General features: G+C 46.3%; 1 protein-coding gene and 1 long non-coding RNA gene across 3 annotated transcripts; one reads left to right on the forward strand and one right to left on the reverse strand.

The window, feature by feature from the left end:
* Positions 1–1,028: 1,028 nt before the first annotated feature.
* LOC134341773 (oocyte zinc finger protein XlCOF6-like) lies at positions 1,029–12,334 on the reverse strand. 2 transcript variants are annotated; one of them, XM_063039692.1, is made up of 2 exons: positions 12,206–12,334; positions 1,029–2,444 (listed from the first exon to the last, which is right to left on the reverse strand). In XM_063039692.1, exon 2 carries the CDS (start codon positions 2,120–2,122, stop codon positions 1,082–1,084), a length of 1,041 nt encoding a protein of 346 aa, XP_062895762.1. In that variant the 5' UTR covers positions 2,123–2,444; positions 12,206–12,334; the 3' UTR covers positions 1,029–1,081. The 2 variants fall into 2 exon arrangements, with proteins under 2 accessions (XP_062895762.1, XP_062895763.1); XM_063039693.1 differs by lacking the exon at positions 12,206–12,334 and adding an exon at positions 6,442–6,758.
* Positions 12,335–12,444: 110 nt separating this feature from the next.
* Positions 12,445–17,851, forward strand: LOC134341775 (uncharacterized). Its single transcript, XR_010016856.1, has 3 exons — positions 12,445–12,568; positions 15,377–15,739; positions 16,692–17,851. It is a non-coding gene; the product is annotated as an uncharacterized LOC134341775 (long non-coding RNA).
* The last annotated feature ends 5,190 nt before the right edge of the window (positions 17,852–23,041 follow it).

Raw genomic sequence — 23,041 nt, forward strand, 5'->3', positions numbered from 1 at the left:
CTCAGCTATTATCCTCTGCATCTGTGACCTCCTCATTGTCAATTCCACCTTAGCAAGTCTTAACCTTTTAGCAATAATCAACAACTCAATCCTTCTGGTATCCTTTAGTGCCTCAGAGGTTGATGCTTCCAGACATTTATCAACCTCCATTGCTGCTGATTTTCCACACACAAATAAATCAAAAGGGATTTCCCCAATGAAATCAATAATTAATCAACACGCTTCCAAATCTGTTCATATCCCGGATGCAGGCCCAAATTTTGTTATGAACCCTAACGCTTTAGAAATGAGCCAGCCGCAATAGACTACACCTCGAGTCTGCTTTTGATGTTAAATCCACTATCTTTATTGGTATCTACTAACAATATAGTAATTTAAGCAAGATAAACAAAAGTTAACAGTGTTATGTGTATTTGTGTGTAAATATAACTCCCAAACTATTGAGCTCAGGGGAAACAAGGCTTGGAGTCTTGAGATGGTGAACTATGAAAGTTCAGTTCAACCACAGAATAGTTGAGGAGAGAGAGATATTTGTAATCCTGGGTAAATGTCAAGAGAAGGCAATTATGTCGAATTCCACAGTTTCCACGGTGGTAAAACAAAAGAACAGTCGCTGTAGATTTTATCCGTCGTTGTTCCAAATCCACATACAAATTATCACTGAAAGTGACTTGTCACAAGGGGTATCGTCTTCAAGTGAATTTCCACACCACAGCCAGGCAAGGGTTAACACATAAGTGGTCTTCACAGGATACCCCAAATCAGATCCACTCGTATGGATCAAACGAGGTGACAACCTCATATTCGATGTTCGCTGAATCGATAATTAACCCACCCTTATGGGCATAGGAAAGTTCTAAACAGTGACCCTTGGCCACTAGTTCCCTTGTTTCGATCCTTCCATTTATCCTCCTTCATCTCCGTCTGACTCTGAGTGTCTGTGTCCTCGGTTAAAACTAAACAAGCTGTGAGCGATGGAAACAAGCTGCAAGTCAGACTGATTTCCATTCTTAATCTCTCTCTCTCTCTCTCTCAAAATGACAGTCCACAGCAAATGAAATCTAGGGATTCATAACAATGGTCACTCCCCATTGTGAACTGACTGGTGTGCCAGTAGGTTGGATGACTGAGTGAATCCTTTCCCACATTCTGAGCTGGTGAATCGCTTCTCCCCAGTGTGAACTCGCTGATGATTCTGTAGGTTGGATGACTGAGTGAATCCTTTCCCACATTCTGAGCTGGTGAATGGCTTCTCCCCAGTGTGAACTCGCTGATGTCTCTGCAGGTTGGATGACTGAGTGAATCTCTTCCCACATTCTGAGCAGGTGAACGGTTTCTCCCCAGTGTGAACTCGCAGATGTGTCAGTAGGGTGGATGATTGAGTGAATCCTTTCCCACATTCTGAGCAGGTAAACGGCCACTCCCCAGTGTGAACTGACTGGTGTGCCAGTAGTTGGGATGACCGAGTGAATACATTCCCACATTCTGAGCAGGTGAATGGCTTCTCCCCAGTGTGAACTCGCTGATGACTCTGTAGGGTGGATGAATCAGTGAATCTCTTCCCACAGACTGAGCAGGTGAACGGCTTCTCCCCTGTGTGAACTAACTGGTGTCTCTGTAGGTTGGATGAATCAGTGAATCTCTTCCCACAGACTGAGCAGGTGAACGGCTTCTCCCCAGTGTGAACTCGCTGATGTCTCTGCAGGGTGGATAACTGAGTGAATCCCTTCCCACATTCTGAGCAGGTGAATGGCTTCTCCCCAGTGTGAACTCGCTGATGAATCTGTAGTTTGGATGACTGAGTGAATCCCTTCCCGCATTCTGAACAGGTGAACGGCTTCTCCCCAGTGTGAACTCGCTGATGACTCTGTACGGTGGATGAATCAGTGAATCTTTTCCCACAGACTGAGCAGGTGAATGGCTTCTGCCCAGTGTGAACTCGCTGATGACTCTGTAGTGTGGATAACCAAGTGAATCTCTTCCCACAGACTGAGCACGTGAACGGCTTCTCCCCAGTGTGAACTCGCTGATGTACCATTAGGTTGGATGACTCAGTGAATTCCATCCCACAGTCTGAGCAGGTGAACGGCCGCTCCCCGGTGTAAACACGCTGGTGAGCCATTGTGTCAGATGACCGAGTGAATCCTTTCCCACAAATTCAGCAGATGACCAGCCTCTGCCCAGGGTAAACTGACTGGTGTGTCCACAGGTGGGATGAGCAACTGAATGCCTTCTCACCCACAGAACAAATGAATGGCCTTGTCTGGTGTGAACTTGCTGATATATCTTCAGTTGAAATGACTGAGTGAATCCCTCCCCACAGTCTGAACGGGCGGGCGATCAAGTGAATCCCTTGCTCCACTTCTTAAATATCTGGACAAGGACAGCAAAACTGGCATGTTGTGTTCAAGATTCCCGTAGATAAATTCCTCGTCATTTGTTACCTGTAAAAAGATTTACAAAATCCATCAATGGGTGCAGGACAACATTTCAGGTGCGATCACTTGAGTTGCCAAGGTGTGATCTGGGCGTGCCAATTGGTCAAATGAACGAGTGAATCCCTCCCCACTGTCTGAGCAGGAAGGATGGCCGATTGAATCCCTTGCTCCTTTTCTTAAATATCTAGACAGAGACAGCAAAACTGGCGTGTCGTGTTTGAGATTCCTAGAGACAAATTCCTTCTCGTTTTTAATGTGTAAAAAGAATAACAAAATCCATCAGTGGGTGTAGGACAACATTTCAGATGAGATCGCTTGAGTTGCCAAGGTTTGATCTGGTATCACACTAACAGTGAGATTCAACCCAAGATGGACAGAGAAATCATCTTCTAACTGGGCACAGAGCTGGTATCTGGAATGACCATCAATTCCCTGATGCTCTTCCTGTCTCTATAAGAATGGGGCATTTCTGCCATCTCCAATTTGTTCCTTGGCTCAGTTTGACTCTCTCCATTGGTATTATTCCTTGTTCCTGCTGAGCTGCATGGGTGCCTGGCCCCACAGTAACTGAAACAGTATCACGCAAATAGTCTTTCTTGACATGCATTTGGGATTTTCTTTTACGTATGATTAACTTAAAGCGCCACAGTGTTAACGCCATATAAAAAAATTCCTGCTGAGATGAATGGTTGGTCTGCATGGCTGTGAAAAGGACTTAAAGTGATTTTTTGTATTATTTCAGGTTCTTGGGCCATCTGGTTTGTGCTGAACTATTTAAACTGCCCACTCCCATACCCCTACCATCCAGGTACCTACACAAACCTCTGAAATGTTGAAATCGTGCTTGCATGCACCACTTGTGCTCTTTGCTCATTCCACACTCGGATGATCATCGGTGTGAAGAAGTTTCCCCTCATGTTCCCCTTAACATTTCACCTTTCCCCCTTAACCCATGGCCTCTGGTTGTAGTCCCACACCATCTCAGTGGTAAAATACAGCTTGCATTTACCTTATCTATGTCCCTCATAATAGTGGTATACCTCCATCAAATCTCCCCTCAATCTTTTATGTTCCAAGGAATAAAGTCCTGACCTGTTCAATCTTTCCTAATAACCCAAGTCCTCCAGACCTGGCAACATCCTTGTGAATTTTCTCTGAACCTCTTTTACATCTTTCCTGTAGGTTGGTAACCAAAACTGCATGCAATATTCCAAATTAGGTTTCACCAGTGTCTTCTACAAGTCAACATAACATCCGTCTATTGTTGTCAGTATTCTAGTTCATGAAGGCCAATGGGCTGAAATCTTTCTTTCTGTCTCTATCTAACTGTGATACCACTTTCAGTGAATTAAGGACTTGTATTCCCGGGACCCTTTCTACTACAACACTCCTCCATGCCTGACCAGTCACTGTGAAAGACCTCCCTTGGTAGGTCAGACCACAGTGCAACACCTCACACTTGTCTGCATTAAATTACATTTTCCATTTCCCAAACCATTTTCCCAGCTGGTCCAGATCATACTGCAAACCATGATACCCTTCCTCGCTGACGACTACACCACCAATCTTGGTGTCAGCTACAAATTTGCTGATCCAGTTAACCACCCTATCATCCAGATTACTGATATAGATGACAAACAATAACAGATCCAGCACTGATCCCTGTGGTGCACCACTAGTCACAGGGATACAGTCAGAGAGGCAACCATCTGCTACCACACACTGGCTTCTCCCAAAGACAGTGTCTCATCCAATTTACTATCTCATCTTGAATGCTGAGTGACCAAACCTTCTTGATCCACCTCCCATATTCCACCTCTGTAATCTGTACAGGGTCTAGGAATTTGATGCTGCTTTGCCTCACTTCTATAGACTCTGCGTTCATCTCCTGAGCAAAAAAAAATCTCCCACATCTATTTTGTCTCCTCATATGTATTACTGTTCTGATCTTGCAGAGGATTAATTTTTTCCCTTGCAATCTTTTCACTCTTAACATATCTGCAGAATCCCTGAGGATTCTCCTTCATCTTGTCTGCTGGGGTATCCTCATGCGTTCTTTGTCTTTCATAAGTGTTCACTTGAAGTTCCTGTATCTCACAAGTACCCCAATTGTTTCTATCTGCCTGTACCTGGTATGCGCCTCCTTTTTATTGATCTGGGAGAGGAAAGCCAAAGGGGTGATAGAGCTGCATGGTGTCGGGTGGGGGTAGGGGAGGGTTAAACTAAAGTTGCAGGGGGAATGGGAGCCTGAATAACAGAACAGATAGTGCAGGGTTTGCAGCGACAGTTGTTGTTCAGACCTCAGACAAAGTCAGGAATGAAAAAGTTGAGCATGGTGCAGTGAATATGCTGAGCCCTGTATATTTCAATACAAGCAGTAGCGTAGGAAAGGCGGATGTGTTCAGGGCATGGATCAACACCTGGAATTATGACACTAGGATCTGGCAACTGTGGCCTGGGACAGGCTGCTTTATGGCAAAGGTGTGCTTGGTAAATTGAGGCCTTCAAAGTGAAATTTTGAAAGTACAAAGCGGGTATGTGCTTGTCAGCATAAAAGGTAAAGATAGAAACTGTAGGGAACCTTAGATTTCAAGAGATATTGAGACCCTGGTGAAGCACAAAATGGAGTTGCATAACAGGGATAGGCAGGCAGGTTGAAATGGAGTATAAGAAATAAATCAGGAGGGCTAAAAGAAGGCATGAGATTCCCCTTGCAGAAAAGAGAAAGGATAATCCTCAGGGATTCTGGAGATAGATTAAAAGCAAAAGGATTGCAAGGCACAAAGTTGGTCCTCTGGAAGACCGGAATGGCAATCCATGGCTGGAACCAAAGCAGATGGGGGAGATCTTAAATATTTTTTTCATCTCTATTTACTCAGATGGACACAGTGTCAATGAGAGTGTGGAGAAGTGGCATTAAAATCGTGGACCCTGTACAGATTAAAGAAGAGGGTGGATAAATCTCCAGGGCATGACAAGGTGCTCCCTCGGTCCCCATGGGAGGCAAGTGCAGAAATCGTCGGGGCCCCAGCAGAGATAATTAATTCATCCTTAGTGACGGGAGAGTTATCAGAGGATTGTAGGATAGGCAAAGTTATTTCACTGTTCAACATAGAACATAGAAATCTACAGCATATTCCAGGCCATTCAGCCCACAATGTTGTGCCAACCATGAAACTTACTCTGGAAACTGCCTAGAATTTCCCTAGCACATAGACCTCTATGTTTCTAAGCTCCATGTACCTATCAAAGAGGCTGTTAAAAGACCCTATTGTATCTGCCTCGACCACCGCTGCTGGCAGTGCATTCCACGCACCCACCACTCTGTGTAAAAAAACTTACCCCTGACATCCCCTCATTATCTATTTCCAAGCAGCTTAAAACTATGCCCCTCGTGTTAGCCATTTCAGCCCTGGGAAAAGCCTCTGGCTATCCACATGATCAATGCCCCTCATCATCTTATTCACCTAAAAAAGGCTTTGTTGGAAGTAGGCAAAATTATGAGGGTATAGATAGGGTAAATGCAAGCAGCTTTTTCCACTGATGTTGGGTGACGACAACCAGAGGTCATGGGTAAGTGACTTCCCCATTGATACAACACAATACAGGCCCTTCGGCCCACAATGCTGTGCCGAACAGTACTTACTTCAGAAATTCCCTAGAGTTCCCCATAGCCCTGTATTTTTCTACACGCCATGTACCTATCCAGGAGCCTCTTAAAAGACCCTATTGTATCCGGCTTCATCACAGCCGCCAGCAGCCCATTCCACGCACTCACCACTCTGTGTAAAAAACGTACCCCTTGTGGTGATATCACGTGTCAGGACGTGACTGGACAGAGTTCCTAACATGAGCAGCAATGAAGAATGATCGAGAAGCATGGCAGTGTAAGACGTGGTTTTACTGCTGTTAAATACAAGTTCAATTCTGTCAGAATATGGTTTGTTATTAGTAACCCACGGTATGTATAAAGAACACAACACCCCTGACATCTCCTACGTACCTGCTTCCAAGCACTTTAAAATTGTGCCCTCTCTGCAGATTTTCTCTTGTTAGTGATTGGAGGCAGAACAAAGGTGATTTTCACAACAGCTGATGTAAAAGATTTTCTTCTCTTTCTCCGAGTTCCCGATCCTTGCATTTAGACAGCTGGAGCTCAGCTCTGTCTGAGAGATCCATCGGTTCCCATTCCCTCATCAGCCGGAAGCTCCCCGGGGCCCGTGTACGGATGGTGGGGCTGAGAGAGAGGGAAGAGAGCAGGACTGTCCCGGGATTTCGGGTCACGGAGTCCGGAGCTCACAGCAACTACCCGAAGTCGGTGTTGAAACCCCACCCCGCAACAGTCTCCTTGCAGCCAATCTCCTTAAGTTTACCGTGTACTGCGCGCATGCGTGATATTCGGCAACGGAACAACCCTGACGCCTGCGCATTTGATCGGTGCTTCTGCGACGGCGAACTTTATATCGCAGGGCTTTATGGGTAATCACGGTGCCATTAAAAGTTTCTGCAAGCACCAGTTTCATGTCCATATCTCAGTTTTTTTTGTGTGTATAGAAAATTCAGCAGCTGTTTTAACGCAGAAAGCGGCTCCCATAAACAATATACTCAATATCAACGTGTATCTAATTCCAAAGTACAATCCTTTTACAGATGTAGATATAAAACACAAGAGATTCTGCAGTTGCTGGAAATACAGAGACACACACACACACACACACACACACACACAATGCTGGAGGAACTTTGCAGTTCAGGCAGCGACAAAGCAGAGGAGTACACAGTGCAGGCCTGCTGAAGGGGTTCGGCCTGAATGTTGTCTATTTATTCCTCTCCACATTCGTTGCCTGATCTGCTGATTTCTTCCAGTATTTTGTAGAACCCACTTTTTTTTTCAAGCTGTTTCAAAATGTTTCTGATCTTTCATTTGTAGTCACATCCTGCAGATCTGATTCCTCCTCCTCCTCCTCATAAACTCTAGACCCCATCTCTCTCTGGAGCCTCAAAGCCCTGACTCAGGCCGGCATCCCATTGGTTTCTGAATCTGCTCCATCGAAGATTCATTCGCTAGTCTGCTGTCAGACTTTAGAGGCGCATTGCAACAACCCAGCTGTCTGAGGCACAGTCCTTTGAAATTAGTGAAAATGATCGAAAATGTTGAAAAGAGCAGGGAAGAAGGAGTTCAGCTAAATTATTTCACAGCACTGAACAACTTCAAATACACAGGGAGCTCATCGTCTTATTCAGCCTGGAGAAAATCATGCAGGGAATTCATGCAGGTGTATAAGATGATGAGAGATAGTGGTCGTGTGAACAGCCAGAGGCTTTTTCCCAGGGCTGAAATGCCTAACACGAGGGGCATAGTTTTAAGGTATTTGGAATCAGGCGCACAGGAGATGTCAAAGAGTGGAATTCACAGCCAGAGACATTGGTAGACGTGGATACAATAGGTTCTTTTAAGACACTCTAAGACAATCGACAATAGGTGCAGGAGTAGGCCATACAGCCCTTTGAGTCAGAACCATCTTTCACTGTGATCATGGCTGATCATCCACAATCAGTATCCAGTTCCTGCCTTCTCCCCGTAACCTTTGATTCCGCTATCTTTAAGAGCTCTATCCATCTCTTTCTTGAGAGCATCCAGAGACTTGGCCTCCACAGCCTTCTAGGGCAGAGCATTCCATATATCCACCACTCTCTGGGTGAAAAAGCTTTTCCTCAACTCCGTTCTAAATAGCCTGCCCCTTATTCTTAAACTGTGGCCTCTGGTTCTGGACTCACCCATCAGCGGGAACATGCTTCCTGCCTCCAGCGTGTCCAATCCCTTAATAATCTTATGTTTCAATAAGATCCCCTCTAATCCCTCTAAATTCCAGAGTATACAAGCCCAATCGCTCCAATCTTTCAACATATGACAGTCCCGCCATCCCGGGAATTAATCTTGTGAACCTACTCTGCACTCCCTCAATAGCATGAATATCCTTCCTCAAATTTGGAGACCAAAATTGCACACAGTACTCCAGGTGTGGTCTCACCAGGGCCCTGTACAACTGCAGAAGGACCTCTTTGCTCTAATACTCAATTCCCCTTGTTATGAAGGCCAGCATGCCATTAGCTTTCTTCACTGCCTGCTGTACCTGCATGCTTGCTTTCGGTGACTGATGTACAAGAACACCTAGATCTCGTTGTACTTCCCCTTTTCCTAACTTGACACCATTTAGATAGTAATCTGCCTTCCTGTTCTTGCCAGCAAAGTGGATAACCTCACATTTATCCACATTAAACTGCATCTGCCATGCATCCGCCCACTCACCCAGCCTGTCCAAGTCACCCTGCATTCTCATACGTCCTGCTCACATTTCACACTGCCACCCAGCTTTGTGTCATCAGAAAACTTGGTGATGTTACTTTTAATCCCTTCATCCAAATCATTAATATATACTGTAAACAGCTGTGGTCCCAGCACAGAACCCTGCAGTACCCCACTGGTCATCGCCTGCTGTTCTGCCATTAATCCCTACTGTTTGTTTCCTGTCTACCAACCAATTTTCTATCCACGTCAGTACTCTACCCCCAATACCATTTGCTCTAATTTTGCACACTAACCTCCTATGTGGGACTTTATCAAAGGCATTCTGAAAGTCCAGGTACACTGGCTTTCCCATGTCCATTTTCATAGTTACGTTCTCAAAAAATTCCAGAAGATTAGTCAAGCATCATTTCCCCATCGTAAATCCATGCTGACTCGGACTTATCCTGCCACTGCTATCCAAATGTGCTGCTATTACATCTTTTATAATTCATTCCAGCATCTTCCCCACCACTGATGTCAGACTAACTGGTCTATAATTGCCTGTTTCCTCTCTCCCTCCTTTATTCAAAGGTGGGATTACATTAGCTACCCTCCAATCCACAGGAACTGACCCTGAATCTATAGAACATTGGAAAATGATTACCAATAGACAGGTATATGGAGCTTAGGAAAATAGAGGGCAATGCGGTTGGGAAATTCCAGGCAGTTTCTGGAGTAGGTTACATGGTCGGTACAACATTGTGAGCCGAAGGGCCTGCAATCTGCTCTAGATTTCTATGATTCTATGAAATTCAGGGGAAATCTCTTCTCCTGCAGAGTAGTGACGAGTTGCAACCTGTCATCATGGGGAGAGTGAGAGGTGAAGTGAACAACAGGACTAGACTTTAAAATACTGATATGGAACAGAAACATGGGCAGGGACCAGACGGACTGAGTGGCCTCTCTAGTGTACATTGTAAGTTCGGCAGAGACAGTAAGTATCTGTGACATGAGATTTGAAACAGAACTGATTTATCTTTTACAGATCCACAATATTAAACATCAGTCTAGTTTAAGGCAAACATCAGAAGAACATTGGATTTGATAAGGTACACCATGCAAGACTTATTGAGAAAGTAAGGAGGCCTGGGATCCAAGGGGAGATTGCTTTGTGGATCAAGAGCTGGCTTGCCCACAGAAGGCAAAGAGTGGTTGTAGACAGGTCATATTCTTCATGGAGGTCGGTGACCAGCTGTGTGCCTCAGGGATCTGTTCTGGGACCCCTACTCTTCATGATTTTTATAAATGACCTGGATGAGGAAGTGGAGGGATGGGTTAGTAAATTTGCTGATGACACAAAGGTTTGAGGTGTTGCGGATAGTGTGGAGGGCTGTCAGAGGTTACAGCAGACATGGATAGGATGCAAAACTGGGCTGAGAAGTAGAAAATGGAATTCAACCCAGATAAGTGTGAGGTGGTTCACTTTGGTAGGCCAAATATCATGGCAGAATATAGTATTAATGGTAAGACTCTTGGCAGTGTGGCGGATCAGAGGGATCTTTTGGTCCGAGTCCATAGGTCACTCAAAGCTGCTATGCAGGTTGACTCTGTGGTTAAGAAGGCGTACGGTGCATTGGCCTTACTCAACCCTGGGATTGAGTTTAGGAGCCGAGAGGTAGTGTTACAGCTAAATAGGACCCTGGTCAACCCCACTTGGAGTACTGTGCTCAGTTCTGTTCGCCTCACTACAGGAAGGACGTGGAAACCATAGAAAGGGTGTGGAAGAGATTTACAAGGATGTTCAAGCAACACACATAAAAGTTGCTGGTGAACGCAGCAGGCCAGGCTGCATCTCTAGGAAGAGGTGCAGTCGACGTTTCAGGCTGAGACCCTTCGTCAGGACTACAGGGATGTTGCCTGGATTGGGGAGCATGCCTTATGAGAATAGGTTGAGTGAACTCGGCCTTTTCTCCTTGGGGTGATGGAGGATGAGCGGTGACCTGATAGAGGTGTATAGGATGATGAGAGGCATTGATCTTGTGGATAGTCAGAGGCTTTTTCCCAGGGCTGAAATGGTTGCCACAGAGGACACAGGTTTAAGGTGCTGGGGAGTAGGTGCAGAGGAGATGTCAGGGGTAAGTTTTTTTTTGCAGAGAGAGTGGTGAGTGCGTGGAATGGTCTGCCAGCGATGGTGGTGGAGGCGGATATGATAGGGACTTTGAAGAGTCTCCTGGACATGGAAGTTAGAAAAATAGGGGGCTATGGGTAACCCTAGGTAATTTCTGAGGTAAGGATATATTCGGCACAGCATTGTGGCTGAGGGGCCTATGTTCTGCTGTAGTTTTTCTATGTTTCTAGTTTCTATTCACATTCCTCCTGCCTCACTGGACAGGAACACTGAAACATCAAGTGAGAAACAGCAGGAAGTGGCCATTCAGCCCCTCTAACCATCAACAGAATGGTGGCTGCTCTCCCATCTCAGCCATATGTTTCTGCCCGATCCTCATTTCCTCAATCCCTCTGGTCTCCACACATCTGCCGGCCTCTGTTTTATGTGAGGACGATCACTGAGTCTTCACCGGCCTCTGTGGTGGGGATTTACAGACATTCACCACCCTCAGAGTAGAGATATTTCCCCTCATCTCAGTCCCGGACAGTCCACCCCTTTTTCAGAGACTGGGATCCCTGGTTCAGCCGGTAATGATATTGTGCATTTCAATGTGTTCACCTCTCAGTCCTCGATTCTCTAAATGAAAAGGTTATCACATTTGATCTTTCTTCATATGATGACCCCACCACTCCAGGGATCAGTCTGGTGAATCTTCATTGCACTCTCCATAACAAATACTCTCTAACCTCTTTGCTAATCCTCTATGGAATTAATTTCCATCTTGTGCAGCCCCGTGTTGTCCCAAACACTCACCTCCCACCCCCGTCACTATTTCCACCTTCCCACCTCCCCCCTCACCTGGATCCACCTCTCACTCCCCAGCTCTTGCCCCATCCCCACCCCTCACCTCTTTTCTCTGACTATTTCCCGTCCACTCTCAGTCCAGAGGGAGGGTCTCGGCCCGAAATGTTGACGGTCCATTTCCCTCCACAGATGCTGCCCGACCCACTGAGTTCCTCCGGCAGTTTGTTCTTTGGTCTGTATAACCCGTGTTAGTGTGGGGAGCGGGATTTTACACCATATTCCAGGTACAGTCTCAACAAAACACAAATAATTGTCACTTTGCCCGGACCATTGGCCCCGCTTGCAGGGCAACAGTCTGCCGGTGTTTGCCCCCCAATGTGGTGAATCCCTCTGCTCGCCACCACCGTGGGCTCAGACATTTCCACAGATGAGCCCCTCCTGTCCCCACCGGGACAAACATCCTGTCCGCCCCCTCTCTCACCGTCTTCATCCTTTCAATAAAATCCCCCTCTCCCTCCCCGGGGAACCGGCATCAAACCGACGGGCCGAGCGGTCTCCTGCTACCTCTCAGCGACACATCAGACTCCGGCCGCAGGAGACGCTTCACAAACGCCCCAACTTCCCTCGGAGGGAAATGGAAATAAATCAGAAAGCGGACATTTACTTTGACGGTTGTCCCGCCGTGACGGAAAGTTCGGGAGACGGTGTCAGCGGGGGTAACGCCCTCTCGGCTGGTCCGCCTCCGCTATTGGCTGGAAGCAATGATTGACATCGCTTTCTACCAATGGGAATAGCGCAGCGCGTGACTCCTCTGTTGACGGCGGTGGGGGAGGGGCCGGTCACGTGATTAGTAGCCCAGCCGTTAAACCGACCAAGCTCGAGCTCACCAGCGCGCGGTGCACAAAAGGCCCCGGATGATCGGTTGAGGTAAGAAGGGATCTCCGGGTTGGGGGTCTCACCGGGCGGGCGTTTTCAACACCGACTTCGGGTAGTTGCTGTGAGCTCCGGACTCCGTGACCCGCAATCCCGGGACAGTCCTGCTCTCTTCCCTCTCTCTCAGCCCCACCATCCGTACACGGGCCCCGGGGAGCTTCCGGCTGATGAGGGAATGGGAACCGATGGATCTCTCAGACAGAGCTGAGCTCCAGCTGTCTAAATGCAAGGATCGGGAACTCGGAGAAAGGGAACAAAATCTTTTACATCAGCTGTTGAGAAAATCACCTTTGTTCTGCCTCCAGTCACAAACAAGAGAAAATCTGCAGATGCTGGAAATCCAAGCAACACACACAAATTGCTGGAGGAACTCAGCATTAGTACTCTTTTCCATAGATGCTGCCTGGCCTGCTGAGTTCCTCCAGCATTTTGTGTCTGTTGCTTGTTCTACCCCCTCTTGTTCTGGACTTTTCTACCTGTGAGAATTTGTTTTGTCCCACTCTCTCTGGGTACATAATGATATCAAACACCTTTGTCCAGGGCAACAAGTAGCTTTCACATCACAAATGTGCCAGACTCCAATGAGACAGACTACTGCCCTTCCCTTCATATTCATTGGCATTGCCATCACTGAGTTCACCACCGTCAGTCACCTGGGGGAGGGTTCAGGGGAAATATTTGTGTACAAAACAGAAACTGGTGTCACCTGTGTGTATTGTGGTGATGCAAAAGTTGCTGGAGAATTTGCAAGTGGGAAGAAGTGGAGTGATATTTGAAAATCTGACTTTTTATAGCATCATTTAGCAAGCAAATCAGATATGGACAGTGTGCAAATGCTCCAGTGAGAAAATCCTTCATTACCTGCTACAGACCTGTTACATACATTGTGTGAGACTGCAGATCAAAATTATTACTGACAGTGATTTGCTAGCTGTTAAAATGAGTACCTATTTATATAAAATTCAGTGTGCACATGTTGTGTCGCCACTTTAAGGAGTTGGGGCTTTAAATGGATGAATTCTGTATCACCCAGGAGTCAGAGGGGGTGAGATAAAGAGAGGTGAGTTACACCCAAGGTGCAGGATGCAGGAAACTGGTGAGAGTCTGGAAGGGGAATGAGGTTAAATAGCCATCGCAGAGTACTCTTGTGTCCATCCCCCACAACAACAGGTGGGCCATAGATAGGGTGCAGAGGTGATTTACAAGGACTGTGCCTCGACAGGGGAGCCTGCATTATGAGAATAGGTTGAGTGAACTCGTCCTTTTTTCCTTGTAGTGACGGAGGATGAGAGGTGACCTGATAGAGGTGTACGAGATAATGAGAGGCATTGATCATGTGAATAGTCTGAGGCTTTTTCCCAGGGCTGAAATGGCTAGCACGAGAGGGCATAGGTTTAAGGTGCTTGGAAGTAAATACAGAGGAGATGTCAGGGATAAGTTATTCATGCAGAGAGTGGTGGGTGTGTGAAATGGGCTGCCGGCGGCAGTGAAGGAGGCGGAAACAATAATGTATTTTAAGAGACTCCTGGATGGGTACATGGAGCTTAGAAAAGTAGAGGGCTATGGGTAAGCCTAGGTAGTTCTAAGGTAGGGACATGTTCGGCACAGCTTTGTGGGCCGAAGAGCCTGTTTTGTGCTGTAGAACAAAGGTGATTTTCTCAGCAGCTGATGTAAAAGATTTTGTTCCCTCGGAGGGAAATGGAAATAAATCAGAAAGCGGACATTTACTTTGGGATTTGCTCCGCTTTCACGGTGAAGTGAGATCGGGGCGGGCGATGACCTCAGTGGGGATAACGCCCTCTCGGCTTGTCCGCCTCTGCTATTGGTTGTAACCAGTGATTGACATCGCTTCGCACCAATGCGAATAGCGCAGCTCCTGAATCCTCTGTTGACAACGGTGGGGAGGGACTGGTCACGTGATTAGTAGCCCAGCCGTTAAACCGAACAAGCTCGAGCTCTCCAGCGCGCGGGTGACGTAACACACCGCGCACGTGAGGGCAGATCCCGGTGTGGGGAGCCCATGTGTGACGTCAGGCGCGTGGGTGCGCCTGTGTGACGTCACCTGTGGGGGAGCGCTGGTATTTAAAAACACCTGAATGGACGTTTCTGATGATTTCAGTGGGACAACAACATTAATCCCGGGTTTCATCACTGAATCCAGTGTTGTGAGATGTAAAGTCCCCTGTTATGTGTCCGGCTGTGCCGTGTTGTTGGTGGAGTGGGCAGCGTGGTGTTTGTCTCCATTCGGGTCACAACACCATCCGCCAGGCCATTAAACTGTGAACAACTGTGGTCAGGGACTGATCTCTGGGACACTCCAAACGCTCCCTTCTTCCAGTCTGAAAACGACCCACTCAACCAACCACACAATACCAGCAGTTTATGGATCTCCAACGAAAAACCCTAATAACCTACTCCTACCATTGCTGACTCTGAGTTTACCACCGTCAGATGCCAGGAGGGACATAATAATCGGAAAGCCTCTAGTCGCAGCCGTGTAAATAAAATGTGATCTCAGTGGGTGTGTGACGCATGCTCAGAATGCGAAGGAGACAGACAAACTGAGCCAAGTCACAGACTGATGAAGGGGAGGAATGATCCATTTTGATACAGAGCGGAAAGCAGAGAGTTTGATATTGTGCCTGATCCCGGAACTGTGGCCAGTTAGAAAATGAAGTCTTGTTCCTCCAAATTGTTTTGATCTGTGACAGTGTTTTTATCAGAAGGCACCATGGTGACTAAAATTATCTGAGTTGAAATGTTGTCCTTCACCCACTGACGTGCTTTGTAAACTATTAACAGGGCAGAAATGGCAAAGGATTTGTGTATGGGAATCTCAAACACAACAGCACGTTAGTCCCGCTGTATCTGTCAGTTCACCAGCGCTTGAATGCCGCCGATCCTTGAATGTGGAGACGGAGATGCTGGAGAAGACAGCGCCCCACTCGCTACAAGGAGAGCCCGGTCACGTGTCCATGTCCGTGATCTGATTGGATACATTGCCATGACGTTATAGCAGTGTGACGTCATTCACCGGCTCTCATTTTGGAAGGGATTCAGTGGGACATCCCAGATACACCAACAGCTTCTCACTGGGAAGCGGCCGTTCACCTGCTCCGTGTGTGCGAAGAGATTCATTCAGTTAACCCACCTTGTGATGCTCCGGTGAGTTCACAATAAATAGAGACCACATTTCTGTCCGGAGTGAGTAAAGAGTTTTACTCAATCATCCCAGCTGCTGCAACACCAGCAACTTCACATCAGGGAGGAAGGTCAAATCCGCTCTGTGTTAAATCACGGTGACTGCAGGCAGCTGCAGGTTCATGAGGGATTGTTACTGACAGATTCTGCAGTTCTTGCGGCTGCTCATCGCACCCAGGACTGAACCCTGGTCACTGAGCATTGGAGGAATCTGTTCTGCTGATGTTAGCCTTAAACTAGATTCATGTTTAATATTGTGGATCTTTGAAAGATAAATCAGTTCTGTATCATATCCTGTGTACTTACAGTCTCTACCACACTCACAACGTACACTAGAGAGGCCACTCAGCCCGTCTGATCCCTGCCCATGTTTCTGTTCCATATGTATATGATCTTTGCCGTTCCCCTCTCACCCTCCCTGTGATGACAGGTTGCAGCCAGTCACCACTGCGTGGGATAGGAGACTTCCCTTGAATTTCATAAAATTCATAGAAATCATAGAAATCTACAGCACATTACAGACAATTTGGCCCGAGGTTGTGGGTAACTTACTCCAGAAACTGCCGCGAATTACCCTACAGTATAGCCCTGCATTTTCCTAATCTCCATGTAGCTATCTAAGAGTCTCTTAAAAGACCCAATTTTATCCGCCTCTACCACGTCGCTGGCAGTGCATTCCACACACACACCACTCTTTGTTTAAAAAAAACTTAGCTCTGACATCTCCTCTGTACCTCCTTCCAATCACCTTAACCCTATGCCTCCTCATGTTGGCCGTTTCAGCCCTGGGAAAAAGCCTCTGACTATCCACACGACCAATGCCTCTAATCATCCTATACACCTGCATGAATTTCCTGCATGATTTTCTCCAGTCTGCATAAGATGATGAGTTCACTTTGTTTTTGATTTTCCCCAGGGCTCAGGACGAAGTTGGTTAAACTCCTTCTTCCCTGCTGTTTTGAATGTTTGGGTCATTTTCACTCATTTCAAAGGACTGTGCTTCAGACAGCTGGGTTGTTGCAATGCACCTCTAAAGTTTGGCAGCAGACTGGCGAGTGAAGCTTTGAATCTGCAGAGTCAGAAACCAAAGGGTTGCCAGCCTGAGTCAGGGCTCTGGGGCTCAAGAGAGAGATGGGGTCTGGAGTTTACGAGGAGGAAGAGGAATGAGACCAGCATGATGTGGCAACAAATGAAAGATCAGAAACATTTGGAAACAGCTTCATCGAAAAAAAAATGGTTATTTTTTGCAAATTACTGGTGGAAATCAACAGATCAGGCAGCAAATGTGGAGAGAATAAATAGACAACATTTAGGCCGAGCCCCTTTCAGCATGCCTAGACTGTATACTCCTCTGCTTAGCTGCTGCCTGAACTGCAGAGTTCCTCCAGCATCTTGTGTCTGTGCGTCTCTGTATTTCCAGCAACTGCAGAATCTCGTGTTTCATATCTGTATTTGTAAGAGGATTGTACTTTGGCATTAGATACACGTTGATATTGAGTAAATTGTTTATGGGAGCCACTTTCTGCGTTAAAACAGCCGCTGAATTTTCTATACACACAAAAAAACTGAGATATGGACATGAAACCGGTGTTTGCAGAAACTGTTAATGGCACCGTGATTACCCATAAACCCCTGCGTCTGAAGTTTCGCTGTCGCTGAAGCGCCGATCAAATGCGCAGGCGTCTGGGTTGATGACGTTCGAATTCACGCATGCGCACAGTATACAGAGGGCCTCGGGAGGATCAGTACAGGTAAGAGGAAATTTGCGGGCGATTATTTGTCAACACCGACTTCGGGACAATTGCTGTGACTCCGGACACCGTGACCCGCAATCCCGGGACAGTCCTGCTCTCTTCCCTCTCTCTCAGCCCCACCATCCGTACACGGGCCCCGGGGAGCTTCCGGCTGATGAGGGAATGGGAACCGATGGATCTCTCAGACAGAGCTGAGCTCCAGCTGTCTAAATGCAAGGATCGGGAACTCGGAGAAAGGGAACAAAATCTTTTACATCAGCTGTTGAGAAAATCACCTTTGTTCTGCCTCCAGTCACAAACAAGAGAAAATCTGCAGATGCTGGAAATCCAAGCAACACACACAAATTGCTGGAGGAACTCAGCATTAGTACTCTTTTCCATAGATGCTGCCTGGCCTGCTGAGTTCCTCCAGCATTTTGTGTCTGTTGCTTGTTCTACCTCCTCTTGTTCTGGACTGAATATGTTTTGTCCCACTCTCTCTGGGTACATAATGATATCAAACACCTTTGCCCTGGGCAACAAGTAGCTTTCACATCACAAATGTGTCAGACTCCAATGAGACAGACTACTGCCCTTCCCTTCATATTCATTGGCATTGCCATCACTGAGTTCACCACCATCAGTCACCTGGGGGAGGGTTCAGGGGAAATATTTATGTACAATACAGAAACTAGTGTTACCTGTGTGTATTGTGGTGATGCAAAAGTTGCTGGAGAATTTGCAAGTGGGAAGAAGTGGAGTGATAGTTGGAAATCTGACCTTTTTAAGCGTCATTTAGCAAGCAAATCACATATGGACGGTGTGGAACAGCTGTGGAGAGAAAATCCTTCATTACCCGCTACAGGCCTGCAACTTAGGTTGTGTGAGAGTGCAGATGAACTTGATCAAACCCAGAGGACATCACAGTTCTTATTGACAGTGATTTGCTAGCTGTTAAAATGAATACCTCTCTATTTAAAGTTCACTCTGCCCATGTTGTCACTGGGTAAAAAAATGCACAATACAAGCTTTATGTGTACACTGGTCATTACAAATTAGAGGGGACATTGGTGGGAACGTGGGGAGACCTCCAGTGTCCCCGATGCCCTCACCTACAAGATATGCATCCAGCTGCAGCTTGTATCTCTGCACTTTACGGAGTTGGAACTTGAAATGGATGAATTCCGGATCATCCAGGAGTTGGGGGTGGGGTGGGGTTGTTGGGATAGATATGACATGAAGAGAGGTGAGTTACACCCAAGGTGCGGGACACGGGAAACTGGGTGAGAGTCAGGAAGGGGAATGAGGTTAAATGGCCATCGCAGAGTAATCTTGTGTCCGTCCCACACAACAACAGGTGGGTCCACTTTAGAAACTGTTGGGGGGATTACTGACAGAGGAAAGTCAAAGGGGTGAGAGGGGATTCGTTAGTGAGGGGAACAGAACAAGAGGGGACTAATATCCCAGTGGTGAGGCTCGCTAGTGCTACTGTGGGAGGAGGGGTGATGTGGTTAAAATAAGTTGTGGGGGAATGGGAGCCAGACTGACAGAACAGATAGTGGGGAGGGTGAATTGAATTGAATTGACTTTATTACATACATCCTTCATATACATGAGGAGATTTATTACCTCTCTGTCCAATGTGCAATGTGTAATTTAAGTTATTTATAATAAATAGTTTGTACACACCTGTCTCTGTAAATGTCGTGAATAGTGGGAAGTTCACATCTACAGATGCGCTGGGCTGTCCACACCACTCTCTGCAGGTTCCTGTGATTAAGGGAAGTACAGTTCCCATACCAGGCAGTGATGCAGCCAGTCAGGATGCTCTCAATTGTGTCCCTGTAGAATGTTCTTAGGATTTTGGGCTCCATCCCGAACTTCTTCAACCATCTGAGGTGAAAGAGGTGCTGTTGTGCTCTTTTCACAACACAGCCAGTATGTACAGACCATGTGAGATCCTCGGTGATGTTTATGCTGAGGAACTTAAAGCTGTTCACCCTCTCAACCCCAGATCCATTGATGTCAATAGGGGTTAGCCTGTCTCCATTCCTCCTGTTGTCCACAATCAGCTCCTTTGTTTTTGTGACAATGAGCGAGAAGTTGTTTTCTTGACACTAGTCAGATGTTGTTCAGACCTCAGACAGAGTCAGCGATCAAATGGTTGATCATGGTGCGATGAATGTGCTGAGCTGTGTATATCACAATGCAAGAGGCATCGTAGGAAAGCCAGATGAGCTCAGGACAGGGAATTATCATATTGTACCTTGGTTTTCAAGAGATATTTAGGCCCCGGTTATTTTGTTACTCTAAATGCCTCATTGGGTGCTACCAAGACTCATTAATGACTACAATATCATAATTCCACCCCCTGAGCTCATCTGACTTTTTTTTTTAATCGTCTTCTGTTGGTTTCTAAAAGCTTCCCAATAGTTTTTGCTCTTTTGTTTGCCCTTTCTTTTGCTTTTATGTTGGCTTTGGCTTCTCATTCCAGCCACGGTTGTGTCCTCCTGCCTTTCCAATGCTTCCACTTCTTTGGGATGTATCGATCACTCAGCTCCCGAATTGCTCCCAGAAACTCCAGCCATTGCTGCTTCGTTGTCACTCCTACCTTTTCCCTTCCAAACAAGTTTGTCCAGCTTGTCTGTCATAAAAATATGGAGTAGTTCGGTACGGAAACAGGGTATTTGACCCATCTAGGCAATGGTAAAAAAACATTTAATCTGTCTAATGCAACTACCTTCACCAGGACCATCGCCCTCCACACCCCGACCATCCAGGTACCTATCAAACTTCTCTTAATTGTGAAATCGAGCTCATATTCACCACTTGTGCTGACATCTCATTCCACACTCTCACCACCATTTCAGTGAAGAGCTTTTCCACATGTTCCCATTACATTTTCTCCTTCCCCACTTTCCCATGACCTCTGGTTGTCATCCCACCCAACCTCAGTGGAAAAAGCTGCTTGCATTTACCCTATCTATACCCTCATAATTTTGTATACTTCTAACAAATCTTCAAAGCAATGTATAATTTCTTTGTTTATATTTGGAGCCTGTTTTAGGTGTATAAGATGATGAGGGGCATTGATCATGTGGATCGCCAGAGGTTTTTCCCTAGGGTTGAAATGGCTAACACGAGGGGCATAGTTTTAAAGTGATTGGAAATAGATACTGAGGAGATGTCAGGGGTAAGTTTTTTTACACACAGAGTGGTGGGTGCGTGGGATGCACTGCCAGCAGCGGTGGTCGAGGCAGATACAATAGGGTCTTTTAACAGCCTCTTAGATAGGTACATGGAGCTCAGTAAAATAGAGGGCTATTTGCTAGGGAAATTCTCAGCAGTGTCTAGGGTAAGTTACATGGTTGGCACAACATTGTGGGCTGAATGGCCAGGAATATGCTGTAGATTTCTATGCTCTATGTTGAAGAGCGAAATGACTTTGGCTATCCTACAATCCTCTGATAACTCCCCTGTCACTAAGGATGATTTAGTTATATCTGCTAGGGCCCCAACGATTTCTGCACTGCTTCCCGTGGGGTCCAAGGGATCACCTTGTCATGCCCCAGAGATTTATCCACCCTAATCTGCCTCAGGATGGCAATCATCTCCTCTTCTTTAATCCGTACAGGGTCCACGATTTTAATACCGCTTTTCCACACTCTCATTGACACTGTGTCCATCTCCTGAGTAAATGAGATGAAAAATATATTTGAGATCTCCCCCATCTGCTTTGGTTCCACACATGGATTGCCATTCCGGTCTTCCAGAGGACCAATTTTGTGCATTGCAATCCATTTGCTCTTAATCTATCTCCAGAATCCCTGAGGATTATCCTTCATCTTTCCTGCAAGGGGAATCTCATGCCTTTTAGCCATCCTGATTTATTTCTTATGTGTTCTCTTGCATTTCTTAAACTCCATAAGAACCTACCTGCCTGTCCCTGTTCTACAACTCTATTTTGTGCTTCACCAGGGTCTCAATATCTCTTGAAAACCAAGGTTCCCTACAGTTTCTATCTTTACTTTTTATTCTGACAGGCACATACCCGCCTTGTACTTTCAAAATTTCGGTTTGAAGGCCTCCCATTTACCAAGCACACCTTTGCCATAAAGCAGCTTGTCCCAGTCCACAGTTGCCAGATCCTAGTGTCATAATTCCAGGTGTTGATCCATGCCCTAAACACATCCGCCTTTTCTACGCTGCTCCCTGTATTGAAATATACAGGATTGAGCATATTCACTGCACCATGCTCAATGTTTTTAATTCCTGACTTTGCCTAAGGACTGAACAACATCTGTCTCCACAACACCTCTACTATCTGTTCTGTTATTCAGGCTCCCATTCCCCCTGCAACTTTAGTTTAACCCTCCCCTACCCCCTCCTCCCACCATGCAGCTCCATCACCCCTTTGGCTTTCATCTCCCAGATCAATAAAAAGGAGGTTCATACCAGGTATGGGCAGATAGGAACAAATGGGGTACATATGAAATACAGGAAATTCAGGTGAACACTTATGAAAGACAAAGAAGACATGAGGTTGCCCCAGCAGACAAGGTGAAGGAGAATCCTCATGGATTCTACAGATATGTTAAGTGTGAAAAGATGGCAAGGGGAAAAATTAATTCTCTGGAAGGTCATAATGGTGATCTATATGAGGAGACAAAATAGATGGGGGAGATACTTTCTGCATCCGTATTTACTCAGGAGATGGTCACAGAGTCTTTAGAAGTGAGGGAAAGCAGCATCAACTTCCTGGACCCTGTACAGATTACAGAGGTGGAGGTGTTTGCTGTCTTAAGGCAAGTTAGCGTGGAAAAACCCCCAGGGCCTGACAAGTTGTTCCCTGGGACTCTGCGGCAGACAAGTGCAGAAATTGTCGGGGCCCATGCACAGATATTTAAATCATCCTTCGTGACAGGTGATGGACAGGTGACGGATTGCAGGAAAGCCAATGTTGCTCCGCTGTTCAAGACAGGCTCTAAAAATAAACTAGGAATTTATACATTGGTGAGCCCGACATTAGTAGTGGGAAAGTTATTGGAATATGTGTGCAGGAGACGGACATACAAGTATTTGGATCGATGTGGACTGATTAAGTATAGGCAGCAGGTCATGTCTATCCAATCTTATAGAGTCTCTCGAGGAAGTTATCAGGAAAGTGGATGAAAGCAAGGCAGTGGATGTTGTCTACATGGACTTTAGCAAAAGCACTTGACAAAGTCTCATATGGGAGGTTGGTCAAGAAGGTTCAGTCACTCAGCATTCAAGATGAGATAGTAAATTGGATGAGACACTGTCTTTGGGAGAAGCCAGTGTGTGGTAGCAGATGGTTGCCTCTCTGACTGGAGGCCTGTGACCAGTGGTTTGTCATAGGGATCAGTGCTGGATCTGTTACTGTTTGTCATCTATATCAGTGATCTGGATGATAGTGTGGTTAACTGGATCAGCAAATTTGTGGATGACACCAAGGTTGGTGGTGTAGTGAATAGTGAGGAAGACTGTCCTGGCTGCAGTGCGATCTGGACCA

This window comes from Mobula hypostoma, unplaced genomic scaffold (assembly GCF_963921235.1).
Source record: "Mobula hypostoma unplaced genomic scaffold, sMobHyp1.1 scaffold_139, whole genome shotgun sequence".
Classification (NCBI taxonomy): Eukaryota; Metazoa; Chordata; class Chondrichthyes; order Myliobatiformes; family Myliobatidae; genus Mobula; species Mobula hypostoma.

What these genes read in the sequence shown, in the direction of transcription:
- LOC134341773 (XM_063039692.1), bottom strand. Translation starts at nt 2,122, where the DNA reads ATGGCTCACCAGCGTGTTTACACCGGGGAGCGGCCGTTCACCTGCTCA.